We start from the raw sequence: 21,360 nt of genomic DNA, 5'->3' as shown, positions 1-21,360 counted from the left end.
GAAGGACTGAGTCAGAATCAAACCCACGACCTCTGTATTGTGAGGCCACTGTGCCTACCCACAACATATTCCATAAATATTTTCACACAATGTGAGGCAGCTGCTAGGTGAAAAGGACAGTAAATAATACACACAGACTTGCTGTCACTGTAGTTTGCTGTAATTCGGGTCACAGATAGATCATAAAACAAGAATAGCAACTCAATTGTCACCTTTGCACCATAGGACACAATTTACCTGATCTACATAATACAATACAACCATCCTTTATTCACTGCCTCAGTAACTAATGCACCACACTCCCTCTCCTTCACACAGTTAAAACATTAACATTACACCCACACATTGGAACCCCTCGTATGTCATTTACTGACTTTCATTGACTCTGGTGACGTGAGCCCACAAGGCTGAGAAAGTGTGGGATACCATTTCATTCGTTATATGTATTCCGTTGAGGACCCTAATTGAGGTTCCTTGATAAGAAAAAGTTATCTACAGCAGGAGGCCCCCCTTTTGGTCACAACTGGGAATGTGATGGGAACTCCTCAATTTTGGAGTGAACGGAGCAGGATGGTGGGCCACAAAGTTAAGAATGATTTTTGCCATTTGCAGTGGCTACAGTGGTGGACTGAGGAGAGATGGATTGAAATTGTCGTTGATGAAAAGGAAAACATTGGTGCAAACCTGCCCCCCCCCTCCCAAAAAAACACAAAATAAATTCATAATGCATAAAAGCAGCAACATAATTCCAAGTATAATTTGTGATACATAAGGTAAAAATAAATGAGGGATAACGACGCACTTTCAGACGGGGACTAAGTCAAATAAATTGGGGGGAGTGAGTCAATCCTCTGAGCTAGATGACGAGTCAGAGTCCTTCTGTGTGAGAATGACGTCATCTAATAGGGCCTCTTGATCTGAGCTGTCATAGTCTCCTTGGGAAAGGCTGTCACCAGCCTCAATTTTAACATCAAAGTCCGGACTGGTGAGAAAGTGTTGGGAGGTTTCCAGGTCCTCCTCGTCCATCATGTAAGCTCCATCGGAGACCAGGGTCTCTTCTTCCACTCCTTCCAGGTAAGGATTTTCTGATGTTGGCTCTGGAGTGTGGTGGTGTTGGTGATGGTGGTGGTGGTGATGGTGATGATGATGATGGCGGTGGCGACTTTTCTTGGGCATCTCTGAGTATTCAGTCAACAGTCGATGGAAGAGCGTCTCAGGTAAAAAGCCCTGGAATAAGGTAATGTAAGAATACAGTTCAATTATTGTTGGGATCTTTTCTGTATTTGACGTCACAAAAAAAAGGTCTGTAAAACTTTGCTTTTAAACGCATTAAGACTCAAGAAAGGTGTACATACAGAGTTCCGAACCGTTTCTGACCAGTCAGGCGCGACAACAAAATCTGCATTTTCTTCGAGATATTCTCTCAGGTCTTGCAGCATCGGACAGAAAGCAGCGCCAATCTTAAATGAAATTTAAAAAAGAAAAAACAGTTGTTGGAAGGAAATATCAACAGGTCTGAAATAAGAGTGTTAAACCAAAGGGTATGGTATGGCTGACCTTCTTTCCTGTCCTCATGTTAATAAGCTTGACCTTCTCATTGCCCGTCAGGACTTTATCTGCCTTCCTCCTCCTCTTCCGCTTGCTCCTGTTCACAAGAAGCTGAAGAAACGAGGGCAATTTTGAGACCAAAAACTCAATTTTGCTTCTCACTTTGATCTTTCGAGACAAGGAAACAACAAAATGTCAAATGCGATGAATGATAAATGTTTGTACCTCTAGCATATCTCCCTCCACTTCATAATCTGGATTCTCTTTCAGCCAGGTGGGAGGGTCCCGGCGGCGAGGAATACGCTCCAGCGGATCAAGGAGGCCATCACCGTCAGATAACTACAACACAGAAGGATTGCAGGAGGTTAGCAGACAAAATGTGGCATGTTTTATCGCGCACAACGGCTGATCATTGTACCTCTAGTTCCTTGCGCCTCTTACGGCTGCTTTCGCCACCTGACCCGTTCGGCATCAACGCCTGCTTAGAGAATGTCAGCTTCAGCCCCTCCTCCTGGTAAAGTGAGAGGGAGAGAGAGCAAGAGCGAGAGAGCGAGCGAGAGAGAGGTGTATTGAAGGCATAATAAAAAACACTGTTGCTGTGTTATTATAGTTTGGGAATTTTTATCATAGTTTTATGTCATTTTGTAGTTTTTTTTATTTCATTTTGAGTTTTTTTTTGTTTTAATTAAATTTCAGTGCATTAGATTTTATAAGTTTTAGGTTTTTCAAAAACAATTTTAGTTTTGTTTTTAATTTTTAAAGAAATTAGAGTTTTACATGTGTGCAGTATTATGCAATATAAATATTAATAAAAACACCACGGTATAAGTTTTCTACTGTAAAAATTCATAAAAATATGTTTTTATAACCCTCTGATAATTCAAAGTACTGTTTAACAGTCCACAGACTTACTTAAAATACATGCAGTGCATGATACCGCTTCTAAAGTTGACGGCATGTATGCGCCCTAATTAAATAAAGCTTGGATGCCTTGTTTTCCAAGTTGACAACTTCTAAAGTGAATTCGTTGCTTGAATCTTTGTTGAGAAGTAGTAAACCCAGTTGTTCAGTTTACTACTGTTTTGAATACTGTATACATTTTTGTTCATATATGGAAAAAAAAAAAAAAAACACTTTTACCTAGCGTTGCATTTTGGGCTGAGTTAAATGAGAAAAGCAGGTGAGCAATTCGAGCCACACACAAACTCTTCCAGCATTTGCTGGCATTTTTATTGACTGCTGCTTGATGACGTTGCTGCTGAGCGACACACATTCAAACTAAATACATTTGAAATCAACCCCAAAGGCTCGGTAGTACATTAATTGCCAAAGATGAGAACAAAGGACATTATTGATAAAATTATAGTTGGTTTTAATTAGTTATATAAATGTAAAATGTAGTTTCAGTAAGTTTTTTTGGTTTTTTAATTTTGCTAATAAAAATGTTTTTTCAATTTTAGTTTTATTTATTTTGTTAGTTTTAGTTTACGAAAATAACCTTGGTATATTGATACATAAAGTGCGATCCAAAAAGGTTTAGTTTAAAAATACCTTGAGGAGTTTGACAGTGAATTCTCCATCCTCTCCTTCGCCTCCAGGCATGCTGATGGGTTTGCGGCCCGCCCGAGCATAGGCCATCTCGTCTCCCTGCAGCTCGACACTTTGGTTGACGTGAGCCTCAGACACGTAGCGCCGCCCAGATGGCCACTGACCAGTAAGCACCAGTGTACACAAACTATCCAAACGGTTGATCAATACACGGTCCTGAGTTTAAATGAGAGGCATTAATTAAACCTTAACCATGAGCAAATATATACGTTCCATATCGATTTGACATTAAATTCCAATCGTTTTTTTCTGCCAAATCGTTGAAATTCCACATGTCCGCCACACTACCATTTCTATGATTTTGAAAATGATCCATTTACCTTAGGCCAGTCTACCCTGATAGGATCCGGGGGTGGAATGCCATCCTGAGACAAGGCCATGGAGAGTAAACTATTCTCTTCATCTACATCACACGCCTTCACACCTGACAGAAAACAAAGAGGAACATCTTATAACATGTTGATTTCCTACTTAAGAGAACTGGTCATTGTTCTTGTCAAATAGCAACTGACCTCCATCCACTTCTTCTTCACTATCTCCGCTCTCGTCACTGCTGCCTGATCGATCAGATGACGACGAACCTGAATCTGAATCAGAATCTGAATCAGAACCACCTTCTTCCCCTCCTTTGCTTCCTCCTTTGTTTTTGCTCTTCTTGAAGTTCCAGCTTTGCCCTCGTGCCTTGCCATCATGGTGAGTCATAGGTGTGCTTTGCAGGTGAGCACTAATTTCACCACCTAGCAAACTTATGTCCATTTCTTGTCCGTCCTCCTTCACACTTGACACCTCCACAATGGACTTTGGCTGGTTGAGGTGCATGATGGGCTGTGGTTGGGGTGGAGGCGGGGCCTGCTGGTTTTGAATGAATTCATCTCGGGCCGCGCCGAAGGTGAACTGTGGGTCCGTGAAGACGGAGAGTTCGGTGCGGCTGACGCCGTGCAGCGCTGCGCCGAGCATCAACTGGCGGTCGTGGTCCGGGATACTCCACCAAGTGGGCAGCTCGGAGGTGCGGGGTGCCAGCGGCAGACGCTCTTCGAGGGAGGGGTGCGGAAGGACTCGCTCACGGAGGCGACGGAGAAGGCTAATGCGATAAAGTGTGCGGGAGGCACGCTCCTCTGTGATGGGGGCCACAGTCTGGGGAAGTGGTGATGGATCTAGGGAAAGTATGTTGAGGTTTGTCATCAATATTCATAAAAACAGCCAGAACAAAACCCACTTGATTTCTTTGAAATTTTTTTGTGCAAAATAAAAGTTTTGTGTTAGTAATATGAATCCAATTTACAACATGCGGTGTCGGTGATTAGCGGTGTTACAAGTTGCAACAATACTAGTTTAACAAGATTTCTAAATTTTGTGGTTGTTTGCAACATCAAATAGATTTTCAGCAGTGAAGCTACTTTTGTGACCACAACTTGGTAGCGTTTACAGAGTCTACCTTTCCCCAAGTAGGTCTAAACCTTAAGGATGGACATTCAGGTAATACCTGAAACAAACAGCAATAACTAGCTAAGTAAGTCTCATTAGAAGAAGAAAGGCCGATTGTAAGTAGGTTGTTTTTTGTTTTTGTTTTTTATTGAGAGAGAGAGATGGATAGCAATGACTTGGGAAAAGATAAATGCTTTCCGTAGTTTTACTACGTTTTTTTTTTTAACTACTTTTTTGTGTATTTGAGTATTGTGTAATTACCCTCATCCCGGCCAGGACGCAAGTGGCACACTCTCCGGCACATGGCTACAAAAGAGCGGAAGTAGCGACTAAGGCTTTCATCAGTTTTCTTATCCAGGCGTGCAAAGGTGCGGAATCGCGTCCATTCATAGTCATGTTCTTCGCTCTCAACAAGGCCAGACTCGGTTTTAATTCTTTCTACACCAAAAGTTGAGACAACTCGGTAGAAGTCACATTCCTCCCTGCGTGTCCACCTGCAGAAAAATAAAAATCAAATTGGGTGACTTTTATCGAGGTGAAAGACACTTGTGTGGCTGAGGTGAAACTCAAAATGTCTTTTTGAATACACAGTCACCTTAAAAACAAAAAAAGAAAAGCCTCTATACCTTTGTTGTCGCTCCTGGCGTGCTATCTCCTTCAGCTTGCTGGCTTGCTCACATCTTCTACGTCTGCGGTCGCCCTTTGCTTCTGCTTCAATTTTCAGCTGCTCCTGCCTGTAGCTACGCTGGTAAGCTGTGACCAACCGCCGTAAGCGTGCAGTCAGCGATGAACTCGAAGGCCAATCGCATCCGCTCTGGTTCGAAACACTTTCTGTGATCACTGCAACCGCCTTGTCTTCAACGGGCATGTCCTCCTCCATTTTCATACCGTCAGACTGGAGGACAGCAGCGTTAAATGACAATGTGAGGGACTTGTATGTCAAATGCTTTCAGAGTTACGATGATGTAATTCTCAGAGGTATACCTCATCATAAGAATCTTTGGGGAGCCTTGATGCAGGCTTGAACTCTGGGTCTTCTGAGTATTTATCGTAATCACCTCTGTGTAAAACAAGTAATAAGCATGTGAGACATTGCCTGAGTCATCAGTCATATGACCACCAACACTAACACACTCACAGGAAGCTGATTTCGATACTGATCCATATACAGTGTTACGCTGACTTATGAGTTTAATTTGTTAGGTGACCATGCTTGTAATTCAAATTACTCATACTGTACATGAAATAAAACGTTCTCAATAATTTGAGTTCAAATGTGATTAAATATGCTCCAGTGCCCCAAGGACACAATTTTAGGATAAAAAAATAAATAAATAAAAAAAAATAGGTGCAACAATCAAATGACAAGTAATTACCTATCAAATCAATCACAAACGATTTTGACAGTCGATTAATAGTTAAGAGACCTTGTTTAATTTAAAATGTTCTAAATTCTCATAATTTTAGCCTCTCAACAGTAAATAATCACAGATTTCAGCAGTCCTTCATGACAGCAGACCAATTGCCTTTTTGTTTTTTTTTCTCTCTCTTTTTTTTTTTAAATCAAGACCGTTGCAAATATCTAATCTTATGTTGTGAAACAGTTATCAACATTTTCTGACATGTTACAGCCCAAACCAGGAATTAAATCAGAATGTATGTTTGTATATTTTATTCAAAAACAATTTTAAATAATGTCCGGTTTTTGAAGGAATAAGGCATTAAAATCCCCCCAAAAAACTTTTGGCGGGAGGAACAAAAAAAATAAAACAACAAACTAATAATTGCTTATTAGAATAATAGTTATTTGCAGCACGAAATGTCACTGGATTGTATAAAACCATTAAAACAAGAGAATGTAAAGAAATATACTGGTATAATAAAGTCTATTTACAGCACAAACTGTAGTATTGATGCATTGATGTGTGCCTTATAAGGTCACAGTGAGTGACTGGCAGTAGCTAGAGTCAAGTGTTATTCTGCACGTGGCTTCTCATTATGTATTTGTGTTTGAGTCTTTGTCCTGTTATCAAGTATCTGAAAGTGAATTGGGCGACTTAGGCTCGATGCGATGGCATTAAGGTTCCCTTTAATGCTTTATTTTTCCACCACTTAATAACTATGTGGCAGTGGATGTTAAGATTCATGTTAAGAAATTTTGGCTGGAAACACAAAGCAAAAAAAAAACCAAACAAAAAAAAAAAATTAAAAAAAAACAACAAAAAAACGTCTTGTAAATCAAAAAACTTCGAATAAAAAAGTCAGTAACAGTTTACTGTGTTAGTGTGAATACACACAACATCAAGAACAATTTTGAACGGGTACAAGAGCATCATAATGACTCACTCATCTCCCAGCTCTCCGTCAGCAGTGTGCTGCTCGGCATCGATTGCCTTATCATCTGGGCGGCCCACCCTCTCCAGAAAACAGAGACGTGGATCAGCACGCATGGTTGTGTACATCTCATAACCTGGTAACAGAGAGATGGTTAAATAGTAGGTACAACCCGGTTCCATGTTATGGTAGCAGCAGTCAGAGAGCTGAATTAGCAGAGGAAAGCCTCGCTCTTCTCCAGAATATTCTCACCATGTTTAAACACACCAGCCAGCAGAGAGCGGTCCGCCTCACCATCCCACCATCCTGCAGGTACCTCTTGCTGCTCCATCTCTGGCATCCAGATGTCAACATCTCTGAAAATAAAAACGTTAGTCCCTCGTGTGTCTCAGGTAGGTTCAAAAAGAGAGTTTATATTTGTTCGTTGGTAATAGGCATGGACTGATATTAGAAATAGCTATGTCCCAGAGCTGCAACAGCATGAGATGTTTAAGGCAAAAACAGATTTTCTGGTCAAAATATGGCTCGCCATTATTTTAAGGTGATGATATGCAAACCGCTGAATTTTATACCTAATGCCAGCCCCTTTTAGGACAGACTCAGCATGTTCTCCAATCACTTCCTGTTTCAGATAGTACAGCATACGCACCCTGAGCAAAACCCTATGAGAGAAGAGAATCATATAGATACATAAGACAATAGGACACATATGCAGCACAAAAGTTTGTAGGTTCCACTAACTTGTTGCACTGGTGTTTGAGATGTTTGCGGTAACTGTCATCCAGCAGCAGTGTGTCTGGGTTGTACTTGCGAATCCACTCCACCTTCTGCACATCAAATGTGCTCTGAGCTTTTACCCTCTTACCCTTTCTGCCTCTGGGGACCGGGATGGAAAGGCCTGAGAAAAAGACAACGGGAAAAAAAAAACTAAATCAAAGCAAAAAAAAATTCCCTGCCTCAAACAAAGCAAGAAGCCCCTTGAGCTTGCTCAAGGAAGATATTTTGCATTACATGCAAGTTGAACCTTTAAGCCATGGCCATTTTCCTACCAGAATGGTTGAGCAGTGTTTGGGGTTCGCGTCCGTTCTCTGGTGGCGTGATGAGTTCCCAGATGAAACTCTTAATGTTCTCATCTCCACGATAGTGAAGGAGACAAAATACCAGGATGACCCGGCAGATTGTCTCAACATCGCGCTCACTCAGACGCCGCTTACATCTGGCATGAGAGAGGATATCCCTCCAGCGTCCCCAGCTGGAAAAGAAGGACAAAAAAAGGGAGGTGAACGGGAAGGTCATCACAATAATGAATACTATTGCATTAATCATTGCAAATAACGTTAATGACTCAGATCACACAAACAACCAAGTTTCCTTCCTTCTGTTAAAGACAACATTAAGGTAGAAAAAAATAGTTCATCCAATTGCACATACCCATAGACAAGCAGATGTTTTTCCACACGGAAACAGTCCGTGCGACCGTAACCCACTCCGGTGTGACGATCAGCACGTCGGGAAGAACGAGAGTGTCGGGAATTCGCAGGTGGGTACTCTTCGTCACTGTCCGCATCAGATAGTTCAGCCCCTTCTCCTCGCAAAGTGGAATACTGGCGGGTCTGCTTGCGCACTCTGGGAGTGTCAATGACGAGTGTGTTCTAAGGTTCAAAGGAACAATTAAGTATTACTCCAAAAAAGCTAGAGAAACCTCAGGTGCAGAAGAAGTGCAAAACAACATTTAAAAGTGGAAAAACTGTTTTTACCTTTCTATTGATCGTGTCCATGTCTATGTCAGCTTTCTTGGCCCATTTTTCCCAGAATTCCGGGTCATCAAGGGCAATGTCATTACGGTTCTCAGAGGCCACAAAGCTGGCCTTCGAGAAGGTGGAGCCCTTGCCTTCGCTCTCGATGGTGATGGTGGTGGCTCGGCGCTGGAGGATCTGGTCGATGTCTTCCTCACAGAAGCGACTACCCTCATCGTTCTCGTCCATGATGGCGGCGTAAGCTCCTTTCCTCAGCAAGTCCTCAATCTCTTTCTTAGAAAACTGCTGGATCTGCTTGAGGTAACAATAGTTTAAAAAAAATATGTAACAAACTAATCAATAATATAAATTGTAGGTCATTGTTCTCTTACCCCATTAACATTACTGTCTTTATTGCCACTCATGCTCTGCAAGACGGCACGGTCAAGACCCAGCTTCAGACTGGCTTTGTCCAGCATCTCTCTCTCGTAGGAATTTCTGGTGATCAGACGGTAGACTTTGACTGCCTTTGACTGACCAATACGATGACATCGGGCTTGTGCCTGAGGGAGTTTCAAAACACACACATACAAAGATTTTAAAAAACTATTGTATTTTATATCTGCAAACGGAAAGAAATCCAAAGATGGGTAATGTTGGCTAGAAAAACTGGTCAATATGGACCTGCAGATCATTCTGAGGGTTCCAGTCCGAGTCGAATATGACGCAGGTGTCAGCAGCAGTGAGGTTAATACCCAAGCCACCAGCTCGGGTACAGAGCAAAAAGACAAAGCGATCCGAGTCAGGCTTGCTAAAGCGATCGATGGCAGCCTGTCGCAAATTCCCACGTACTCTGCCATCAATCCGCTCATAAAGGTATCTATTGAAATGTGTAAATAAGAACTTGTAAAGAGGCATACACCAAACAAAGGGATGATTAAAATAAAAGAAAACGTGTCCTACCTCTTGTTGATGAGGTAGTCCTCCAGAATGTCTAAGCAGCGCACCATTTGTGAGAAGATGAGAACTTTGTGACCACCAGCCTTTAGACGTGGCAGCAGCTTGTCCAGCAAAACGAGCTTTCCAGCAGACCGAATTAAGGCCTGCAAATGGAAGTCTGCGGCCAGAGGGTCATACACCTGCCGTAACTCTGCTACAATCTTCTCCTCCGCACCTGGTTCAGAAAGACATGATTAAAAAAAAAATTGTTTACAAAGAAAACAACATTAGGAACAAGGATGCGGGGCGAATGAAAAATCTAAAGGAGGTATGATTCTGAGTAAAAAAAAATAATAAATTCAATTTTTTTTTTTTTTAAACCGACAACTAAGAACGGGTTGCGATACCATTGATGAGGTAAGGGTGGTTGCAGCACTTGCGCAGTTCCATCATAGTGTTGAGCAGGTTGGGGACATTGCTGTTACTGTTTGCTCCTAAACTGAGAAAACTGAAGTTCCTCTCCAGGATGGCCCGGTAGTACTTCTTTTGAACATCCGTCAACTCAACCTTAGAGGAGAAATACAACAGTCACTTAAAAATAAAAAATAAATAAATAAATAAGATAAATACAACTTTATCTTCATATATTTTATAAAACACGTTTGACCATAAAAATAAAATAAACTCTCAATGTCTAGGTGTCTTTAGGACTTAAGAATGTCAATGATCTGCCGTGTTCAAACAAAGACGACTTGGATAACATTAGTACCTTATTGAACACTTAAATGAATTTCAACCAAACTTACGTTTTGCCCAAGCTGCCTTTTTCAAAACATAGACTAGCATGCTAAGCTAAGCTATGTTTTGACATGCCAGCGCCCAATAATACAGTGTCCCCTATGTAGGTGTTAAATACAGAAATAGCACCCGCAACTGAGACTATGCCCTTCAATATGGTTAGCGTCCTAAATTTGCGATTGAATGTGATTTCGGGATGGTGTTGTGTTGATGGCAATTAGGTAATGTCAAATAAAACCGCAAGCCGCAAGTTTGAAAACTGAAGTCAGGTTAGGCGTTATGCTCCCATACATGCGACTTAAATGACCCATGAGAGTGTTCAACTTCCTTTCCTGCTATTATAGTGAATCCGGACAAATCATGTTGCCTTTTTCAAATTTTCAAAAATAATCCATTGCACCACAACAGCAAAAGATATACTGTTGCAAATTTGTGTTTTATCGTGTATTAAAGGAACAGACCAGTGAAAATTAATTTTCTAGCATTTGATAAGTAAGTGTGCATCGACCAAAATTCAGATAACACTCCTACAGTCAGGTTATATGTGGGTCCTAAATTATGGGTTCTTGATGACGCCATACGCCGTTTTTGTTGCACAACAGACCCGAAAACAAGTCTAAAATAAACAGTCTAGTGTCCAGCCCCAACATGTCACAGGGATCATGTGAAGTAGTCGAAAATGGACTTCATTTGATACTTAATCGGCTTCATCCTTTTTTCAGGAAATCAGATGTCATTGATATTTGCACTTTTATTCCATTTACACACCGACTAATCAAATGCTGCAAAACGAATTTTGACCAGTCTGTTCCTTGAGAAACATTTACTCACCTCAATGATTGTCTCCTGTTTGGGTGCCAAATTCTTCTCAACATCCTCTTTGAGCCTTCGCAACATCATCGGCTTCAATATAGCCTGCAGCTTCTGAACCTGAATGGTAAAAAATATATACATATTAAAGTAAATATAACTTGTTCAGTCACAGCCAAATTTAAAATATCAGTTTTAAGATTTTTTGACAATTATGACTTATACTTCTATAGTCACAAGGTAAGAGAATAAAACTCTATATCAGTCGGTGGCAGGAGGATCATACATATCATGGATTTTGCACCTGTTCCTCCGTTTTGAGATCTCCAAATTCTCTGAGGAATTCAATTTCAGAGGGGAACTGGGCAGGCTCCAGGAAATGAAGCAAACTGAAGAGTTCCTCTACAGTATTCTGGAGAGGCGTGCCAGTCAACAACACCTTGTGCTCCTGGGGGCAAAAACAATTGGGTGGCACCCAAATCAAAGTGACTACTCTCTGCTTTGCATCATACGATTTTACTCTGAAATGTTCGTGTTGGGTCAACTAACCAGGTCCAACATTTTTAAGCTGTCCAACAGCTTGCAGTTACGATTCTTGAGGCGATGCGCCTCATCAATGATCACACAACGCCAGGATATCTCCCTCAGCTCAGGGCAGTCGGACAACACCATCTCAAAAGTTGTGATCAGGGCGTCAAATTTGTATGCACCCGGGATTAGATGTTCCTGTGCACAAAATGGCAACATTGATTATGAATGTCCGATTACAGACAAATCAGTCACAATCAAGCCTACCTTGTCGTCTTTGCAGTACATCTCGTACTGTTGGATCATCTGCCGGCTGGCCAGGCTGCCGTGGTAGACGATGGCATTCATGTTGGTCCATGTGGAGAACTCCCTCTCCCAGTTGGTGATGGTGGAAAGGGGAGCAATGACCAAGAAGGGGCCCTGGATCCCAGTAGCATAAATCTCAGACAGCAGTGTGATGGACTGGATCGTCTTCCCCAGACCCATTTCATCTGCTAGGATGCAGTTTTGCCTGAAAAAAGGTGTGAGCAAAAGGAAGAGAGAAGCGTTAGGGGACATTTGCCAATTTGACTCCACCCGCCTGATCGAGAAAGAAAACAGACGTCGCTGTCGTAGCTGGCGATTCAAATCCAGAAGCTTTTTCACCACCCACAACACAACCATACTGTGCTGAAAGTTCAAAGTGAGAAGCAAGGTTCGACAAGTGACAACAGCCCATTAACGGAAGCGACACCATACGAGAGAACGTCTCAGAGGTGGATGCAATAGCCTAGCACATAGCTAAAGATTTAGCTCCTCTGGTTACAGTGGAGCGCACAGGATTTAAACGCCTCATGAACGTAGCCGACAAGAGGCACGAAAATATTTGTCGCAAACAGCATTTCCCGATATGGACAACATCGGGACGGGAGCTTAGACATGTCAAGCATTTTGCATCTACATCCGACTTGTGGTCGGGTCGCAACATGGATCCCGGATTGAGCCTGACTGTGCATTACATAGACGACAAGTGGCGACTGCGCACCAGTGTACTCGAGACGTTGTTCCCCGATGATGCACACTTGTTTATTTGTCTTGCATTGACCTTTTCTTTCATTTTATTTAGCATTTTTTTGTTTGGCATTATTTACATCATGAGAGCATCAATCTATGTGCAGAAAAAAGATTTTGCAAGAGGTACCCTTTTTCTTTGTGACATTGTTCAAGTCATGCAACGCAAGCTATTTGGAATGTTTATGCAAATGATTTTTGTACTTTTATTTTTCATTGAAAGTAATGTGTAACAGTTGGTCAATAAAAAAAAAAACAGTCAGTATGCATTTATTTTGATTTTAGTCCACGGGGGAATTTATCGTGCATTTATCGTTATCGAGGTAAAATTGCTCAATTTCTCGCGATATGGATTTGAGGTCATACCGACCAGCCCTAATACATAGAGTAAAGTTTTTGGCTCATCAATCAGAAATTTATACAATGCCCGCACAAGTGTGTGTGCGTGTAAGCAGAACTTCCAGGTTCTGGCTGCACAGTCATGAGATCTTTCTATTTGCTGTCGCTCAGGAGTCATTAAGTTTTATATGAGTATTTGCAGCATTTACAGTCAACCATAACCTATAAATCATTGTCTAGGTGAGAGTAAAAAAGACAGAAGACAGAGGCAATGATGGATTAGTAGCGTAAGAAGCATAGGCCAGATCTGTTCACTCAACCACGCTGAGATGGTTCGCATAATAAAACTTTTTTTGTTTTTTTCTACAAAAACTTTGTGTGTAGCTTGAAAAGACTGGGAAAAGGGCTGTTCAAAACTCCAGGTGCCACTATAAATACATTTAAAAATACATGCCAGTTTCTTGATAATGCACTCTAAAAGGCATTATTTAAGACATTTACATCTACTCATGTTTGAATTGATGACATTCCTGCGTTTTTCCACTCTTAAAATAATGTGAAAATAATCGTTTGATTCCGGTGAAGTAGGTAGCAACATAATAACGTTAAGATGAGGTTACCAGTATAAGACCAGTTAAGAACCAGTGCCCTAAATAGGGTTAACCATGAGTAAGAGTTGTAGTGAAGGACCAAATATGATTTATATAATAGCAATATGAACGGGCTCAATGTTTTGACCAACTTTTGGTTGCATTTCGCAGGACATGCCATGTGACTGGGTGTGATACGTACCTGTTGTACCAGTTAAAGAGCAGCCAGTTGACACCCTCCAGTTGATATTCTCTAAGAGTGTTGCCATTGTTGTACTCTCTAGTCTCCTCCAACTTCTTCCATGAGCCAGCTTGTGGTCGCGTCTGCATAAGAGGACAGAGTAAATGAATCACAGCATATGAATTTACACAGAACCTGTTTTGTCTTTTTAATGTTCCTGAATGAATGGAATCAAAAACTGAGAAGCATGACATTCTTTATTTAACATCACTGAAAGTCAACAATCAAAACAGACCAATTCAATACTCTTGATATGTTGCACATCATTCCTTACCATTCTCTTGAGGCGAGGTTGTCTGGTTTGAATTTTGTTAAACTCTTCCACCTTGCCCTCGTCCACATCCTCATTCAGCTCCCAGGTTGCATCTTCATAGGGCAGAGAGCACCACTTAACCAAGTAGTAAATCACGGGCTAAAGGGATGGAGGAAAGTGTTGCAGTTAGTTACAATGAGAGCAATTTACTTTGTTTAGATCAAAATATTCATATTCATCCTTTGTTTATAATTTCTTCGACTCTACCTCGCCATTGTCTTTGTCTATGCTGTGGGATACATCCAGAATCCTATCCACTTCCACGTAGTCTGGATTAAAGAGCTCCTCCTCCTGAAGAGCATCACAGAGTCAAATACAGTCAAAACATATCAATCCAGCCACAGCACCATCCAGTGGGAGAAAAAAAAGATGTGAGCCCATTGAAATAAAAACATTTATGCATAAATTGGTCATAAAATGTGGTCTGATCATCAAAATCACAAGAATAAACAGTCTGCATAAACTAATACCACACAACAAATTGTACATGTTTTTTGTGAACATTCACAGGACAGGGAAGAAAAGGGAATTGCATTTAATAACTGGTTGATCTTGCTTTGGCAGCAATAAACTCAAACAAACATTTGCTGTATTTGCAGATCTGAAGTGCACGACCATCAGGATGGATTTTGGACCACACCTCTTTACAAAACTATTGCAGGTCAGCAGAATTCCTGGGATGTCTAGTCTAAATAGCTCCCTCTCTTGAGGTCATGCTAGGGCTGGGCGATATGTCCCACCCCTCAAAAAAAAAAAAAAAAAAAAAGAATGAATAAATAAACCCAATCACTTAATTTGTTACATTAGTATTAGAGCATCTGTGCTAAAAACTAAAGGCGCATTGTGTCAATAGTCTATTTATATTTTTTATTTATTCGCGTCTGTGATACGAATCATTATACTGCTGCAACACATTCACTTAGGAGCTTCTACTGTAAGGACAGATGACCTCAAGTTCTTTTGCTGAAAAGCTAAATCAACTTGTGACTTAATTTTTCCTGTAACATGGTTGATTAATCAATCAATCAAACCTTTATATAGCACTTTTTCATCTATGGAACTTTTTTTTCGTCATTGACCATTCTGCGCTGTGTTCTTGCAGTCATCTTTACAGTACGGCCACTCCTTGAAAGAGAAGAATCAGTGCTGAATTTTCTTTACTAAAAGACAATTTCTCTTACCATGAACTGATGAGCAAGTGTTTTAAATACACTTCTCTTTTTCCAGCTTGATACAAGTTTCAGTAAAAAGTCCTGATCGCAACCTGACTGAGCTGTTGTGGCATGACGTCTAGAGAGTTATTCACACCAGACATCCGAGGAATTTTGCTGAAATGCAACAGTTTCTTTCGTAAAGGGGAATGTTAAAAAATTCACTGATGGTTGTGTATGTCTGACCATGGTTGAGGTTATTGCTGTCAAAGGACGGTTCATTCAATAAATCAACGGTTAAGTGCTCAGTTCATATTTGTCGGTTTGTGTGCCAGAAAACATCTCAACATTTTAATCTAAACAAAAAAAATGTTTTTGTTTGTTTTCTTCATGTTTATCTCATCCATCCCATTTACGAGTTGATTTAAATCAAATGGTGTTAACTCTTTTTGCCGCTTCTGTCTCTTTTCCCTGTGTGGTATTAGTTTAAGCATACTGTTTATTATTGTGATTTTAACCACAATAATGACCAATTTATGCAGAAATTTAACAAACTCCAAAAGGTTCACATACTTTTTCCTCGCAATATGTGTGGTAGACAAGCTGCAACAAAAAAAAAAAAAGGACATTTGCCCCCTCACCTCATGGAAAAAATGCCTCATTTGCGCATGTTTGGTCTTGAACCTTTTGATCTTTTGATGGATCCTCTTGTCTTTCTCCAGCTGCCCCATGCTGGCCCACTCACAGTGTAAGTATGAACTGGAAACAAGAATGTGACATTCTATGTATTGTATTCTAGTCACAAAGTAAAGGCTGCATTTTGCTTGTCGAGGTTGTGAGACTTACTAGTTCTTGTATTTTACAAAGAATTCTTCGACACTGGTATACTGGCCTGGAGAGACCTATACGATACAATACAATACATCATTTATATAGCGCTTTCACAATAACTACAGCCGTAACACAAGAAAACGGTCATTTTACAAATTTAAAGTAGGAAATTATAAATGCAACAGTGAAAAAGAAATACATGCACAAACGCATACTTCTTTCTTTGTTGTGCGCATGGAAAGGATTTTATCTACAATGGCAGCATCTTCTTCACTTGGGTTTTCCTGCACAGATAAACAAATGTGACATTTCAATTAAGATGAATACTCTAACCAACACCTTTTTTTCAGTCTAATCTCAAAAGTGAATGATTCAACACACCACAAAGAACTGCATGCCAGGCTGTCCGTCACCATGTAACTCAATTTCATGGTGGATGTGTGCCGCAGCGGGTACTGCACTGATGGAGGCCACAGCCGCCGTGGTCGTTGTAACGTCAACATCCTCCTGCTCGTCCTCGTCGTCTGTTATCTTAATGTCCAGGTCCTCAGTGTACTTCTTCCTGTTCACTACACGATTTGAGCGCCGCTTCTGGACAGAGGAGTTTTTCATGCTTATTATGACATATACACAACATCTTCATTCACCATGTAAAAATCAAGTCAAAGACACCTCAGGAAACTCTTTTGAGGCCAAACTAGTAGAACATAAACAGCCGATTAAAACACAAACAACAGCAAATTTTACACCATCATGGAATGAACTGCAAAAACAAACTTAAGACCCGATGTGAACAGTCAAAAGATTTTGCGGTGACAATTTGTCCCTGGAGCATATCCATCCATCTTTCCAAGGAATTAAGCTAAAAGAATACACACTGCCATACTGCGGCATTCATTTTTACAGAAAAAAGACACTAATATGCAATAAACTGAGTGAACACCGTTTATACAGTGTGAGATATAGAGCAGCTGAGCATTCTGCCTTGGAATGCCAAGACTGAAGCACAGGTCCTGAATTGACGCACTACATGTCTAATTATCTGGTCTGTACACATGTCATGTCATGTCTTCTTACCATGATTAAGTCTTCTTCCAGTGCAGCAGGTGAGGCCGGACTCAACTCCCCATCTGAATGATCAGAGGATGGATTCCTTTTTCTTTTCTTTGCCCCTACAAGAGTGATAGTGCTAAGAGAGGAACAAGAAATGAAAAGACATCAGTGACTGTTATCCAAAGATCAAGTTGGTGTTAATACAACATTTTGCAACAGGCATCTCTTACTTGGTCTTGGTTTTGCTTTTGCTCTTAATGCCAGCAGCAGGTATCGTGATGCCTCCAGCATCTACAAATGTCCCTCCTGGTAGTTTGACTTTGCCCTTTTTGTCAGCTCCTGCTGTACTTTTAGATGGCATTCCTGCAACGACAGGACTTTTCTTCTTGCTACCACCTCCGCTTGTCTTTTTCTTTGCAGATGTGACCACGGTCACAGTGCCTCCAATTTCTGGTGAGGTCTGCGAAGATGGAAGTTCGTCCTGGTTGAGTACTCGAGGCAAATTCTTTTCCCCGCGTGCTTTCGCCCTTGCTATAGCTTCAGCCACAATGCGATTTGCCTTCTCCTGCTTGCAGAGGATCTCCACCCGTCGCACAGAAGAAGAATCTCCGGGGGCCTTGGTGATTCGGATAGCCTGTGATGCAGTGGTGGTCGTGCTGGAGGGGCCTGCTGTTGAAGAGTTGACGACCTTCACCACTGACACAGCCCCACCGGCTGTAGATGCTGTGCTAGTCTGCATTGGCAAAGATATCATATGGTTGTTCCTGTCACGTTAAACATCTATCCTTAAGGTGCACAAATTGATTACCTGTGGCTGCAGAAGCATTTTGAGAGGCACTGCAACTCTCTGCCCGCCTTGGCCTTGAGAAATCTGCAATACCTGGGGGCTGCCAGTACCGCTTGCTCCGGACACCAACTGGTACTGAAAAGTTACGAACATAAGTCACAAATTTCTTGTCAACTGTCACACGAAAATAAGGATTTCGACTGGCTTTCGAAAGAATTATTCATAAGTTTATAATGATTTTCACTAACTAACTGAAGAACGTTACCTTAACTCCTTGCTGGTTTGGCTGTTGTTGAACCTGCAGCTGGATTGTAAGAACTTTGGGCTGCCCTCCTGCTTGGCTTGCAGCCCGGGCCTGGGTCAAGGCTGCGAGTTGGCTTCCTTGGAGGACCAGCTTACCCCCAGGGAGCTGTCCCAGTACCAGTCTAGCCGCAGTTTGGACATGTTGTTGACCTCCTTGGCCTGTTTGAACTTGCGCGACCTGGGGTTGGGCTACCACAGTTTGACCCATTGACGAAGCGGCAGCAGCCGGTGAGGGCTGCTGGAGAACCAGAGTGATTCGTTTTGCTTCATTCCCCTAGAGCCACAAACAGAAATAAATAATTTCATTGATATCATGAGCAAACGCGTCAAATATACAAGGTCATAGACTCATAGCCAATAATGTCCACACAGTAAGCAAAACGGTTCGAGCCTCAATTGACAGAATGACTGCAAGGAGCACTTACTGGGGTTTGGGCCTGCATGGCTGGCTGGAGTTGCACCTGGTTTTGAGTTTGGATTTGGATCTGAGCAGGCTGGCTCTGGGGCTGGACTTGCACTTGAGCTTGGACTTGGGGCATCTGATTTTGAGCTGGAATCTGCACTTGGACCTGTTGGCCTTGCTGGGGCATGGAAGTGAGCAGCAACTGTTTCACTGGCCCGTTGGGGGATTGCAGCAGCCGCTGTACGCCCGCAGCACTGACCTTTACTTGAGTTTGCCCAGTGGTCGTTTGGTTCAAGACTGCTCCTCCTTGTAATATGGACATGCCTGGTTTAAGCGGTGAGCCGGACACTAAACGGATGACCTTGCTGCCCGTCTGGCTTGTGGCACTATGTACAGTCTGTAGGACCTGGGCTTGCCCCTGTGGACCTTTAAGAATGACAATCTTTCCTCCTGCCTGCTGTGTGATGGCAGATAGCTGCTGGGGAGTGAGCTGCTGAGCGATCTGTGCAAGTTGCTGGGCGGCAGTGGTGGTGGCTGGAGGGCTGGAAACAGTTAGCGGTGAGTTAAGCAGGACAGTGCTAGTGCTGACCACATTGGTGTTGGTAGCAATGGGTACTGTGGCATGGGCCTGAACTTGAGGTACAGTATCAACAGCAGAAGCAGCCTGGGGTACAGTGGAAACCGCAGCGAAAGAAACAGTCTGAGCAGCCGCCACTGCTGCCGTTTGCTGCACGGGAACTGGAATGGAGGCCTGTTCAGGTACGGTGGCGGCTGCGACAGGTACACAAAGGCCAGCGTTGACTGGAAGCGCAGGTGTGGGCGCAGACTCAACTGGTGTGGGCTCTGACTCTACTGGTGCATCCACCTGACCTAACGCCAGCTTAAGAGCCTCTTCCACTGGGTCTGATGAACCCTGAGAAAAGGAGTCATCCGGGAGGGCATCTAGGTTAAACAGGGGTGTGTCCTCAAAAAGGTCCATTATAGGGTCTGCCATCTCGCCCCCTCCGCACAGGGAGATGGGCACAGTGTTAGACACGCTCCGAGAGGAAAGCTAAATTGTATTCGTCCAGTTTTTCAAAATGTCAAAGAAAACAGCTGGAGATCAGAGAGAAAACAGAAATTAATTCCACAAACTCAGCATGATTTATGATGATCGGCATGCAGTAATAACAAATAACACATGCGTAATAAACAACTGATAGACACATCCCTCCGTTTGTCGTTATTGGTAATGACTTCTAGATTGGTGAATATAACAAATATATACATTTCATTCTGATGTGTACAAAGTACGAGAACAAATGAACTCAAACACTCTCACGCCAAGATAATTATAACGGTACTACCATACATTCTCAGTTTAATCAAAACTGTAAATGGATCTTTTCATTTTATTTTTAATTTGTTGAACATACAGCCAAGGTGGTGTAATGGTTACGATTTTAATAGTACATATTGCTATGCTCATAGTTTTGCATAACCTGGAATAATTAAGATGTGTTGCAAGTAAACATGAGAGATCAAGCAAAACTGTTATTTTAAATGGAATTCAAATTAAACTATTTTGCAATTGCACAAACATTAAACAAATCATAGCAAAAACGTAGATAATACGCTGTTCAGTGTGTTGTTGACCTTTAAGTGATAAGTAGCTGTCCCCCTACAAAGCCAATATTTCTCATATGCAATCATGTTTATGGGCACAAACGTGTTAAATAACGTGTAGCCGCTATAGTTCAAATAAAATAAATCAACAATGAAAAATACTTAATAATTGGGAAGAGTTGGTAATTGAGTAAGGCGAGAGGTAGTGATGGAGAGGTAGGATGCTTTCCTCTGCTCACATTGCAGTCTGCCTCACAAAACCGTCGGTTAGCATTAGCATCTACCGTCAAGATGTGCCTATTGGCAAAGCGTGTATGCAAGCACTACATATGTTCACTCATAATCTCGCCGTGTTGTATGTTTGGGGCAATTAACCGGCTTCTGGGTCAATTACAACCGACCATCGAGTCAAGCGGACTCCTTCAATCTCATCAACAAACCCGACCAAACCAAAGCAACGTGCCACAATAACCATTACCCGTCAACGTTCTGACACGGGTTAGGCCGCAATACTCTTTCAGTTGGTCTGCGTCCATTTTTCGGTAAAATACCCAAAAATAACCATCAAGTCCGCTGCCCGAAGGCTCGCAGTAATAATTCGGGGCGCTAAATTTACCTTTGCATCGACACACATGGCTTTCTCCGTCTCACAACACAGTACGATTACAGGAAACGGCTAGGGGTGAGCAGGAACTAACATTTTTGCCAGAAAGCCCGTACAAAGCCTGCCTCGCGGACGCTAGGAAGCTACGATTGGTCAATTTTCTTCGAAACCGGAAGCATACGTCGATCTCATTGGTTGTTGTAGTCGTCATTCAAAGGTTGGCCGCCGTTAGGCGGGATGAGAGCGAGTTCGGTTGAGGAACAATAAATGCGGCCTAGCTGGGCTCATTTGACTGAGTGATCGTCGGTCCTGCTCCCCTCACTGTCCTCGATACTAATGTGAGAAGCCGCTACAAGAGAGGCGA

At 42.0% G+C, this 21,360-nt stretch overlaps 1 protein-coding gene across 2 annotated transcripts; it reads right to left on the bottom strand.

The window, feature by feature from the left end:
* Nucleotides 1–142: 142 nt before the first annotated feature.
* On the bottom strand, nt 143–21,111 carry chd8 (chromodomain helicase DNA binding protein 8). Of its 2 annotated transcripts, none has more exons than XM_088312016.1 (39): nt 21,009–21,111; nt 18,810–19,882; nt 18,347–18,658; nt 18,103–18,216; nt 17,525–18,027; nt 17,319–17,430; nt 16,623–16,832; nt 16,457–16,525; nt 16,257–16,312; nt 16,052–16,169; nt 14,467–14,550; nt 14,221–14,358; nt 13,908–14,029; nt 11,994–12,237; nt 11,748–11,924; nt 11,503–11,646; nt 11,220–11,318; nt 9,998–10,157; nt 9,615–9,825; nt 9,336–9,531; nt 9,044–9,214; nt 8,673–8,966; nt 8,347–8,567; nt 7,965–8,167; nt 7,657–7,813; nt 7,488–7,577; nt 7,168–7,271; nt 6,928–7,051; nt 5,566–5,641; nt 5,208–5,476; nt 4,843–5,075; nt 3,669–4,310; nt 3,477–3,580; nt 3,100–3,312; nt 1,967–2,059; nt 1,774–1,887; nt 1,558–1,659; nt 1,356–1,460; nt 143–1,227 (listed from the first exon to the last, which is right to left on the bottom strand). In XM_088312016.1, exons 2-39 carry the CDS (start codon nt 19,779–19,781, stop codon nt 844–846), a joined length of 7,740 nt encoding a protein of 2,579 aa, XP_088168142.1. In that variant the 5' UTR covers nt 19,782–19,882; nt 21,009–21,111; the 3' UTR covers nt 143–843. The 2 variants fall into 2 exon arrangements, with proteins under 2 accessions (XP_088168142.1, XP_088168143.1); XM_088312017.1 differs by having other exon boundaries at nt 8,673–8,963.
* Between the last annotated feature and the right edge of the window lie 249 nt (nt 21,112–21,360).

This window comes from Idiotropiscis lumnitzeri, chromosome 12 (genome assembly GCF_059441095.1).
Source record: "Idiotropiscis lumnitzeri isolate Australia: NSW breed Sydney's pygmy pipehorse chromosome 12, RoL_Ilum_1.0, whole genome shotgun sequence".
Classification (NCBI taxonomy): domain Eukaryota; kingdom Metazoa; phylum Chordata; class Actinopteri; order Syngnathiformes; family Syngnathidae; genus Idiotropiscis; species Idiotropiscis lumnitzeri.
The sequence above is the reverse complement of the archived record's forward strand: the minus strand, read 5'-3'. Positions and strand labels throughout refer to the sequence as shown.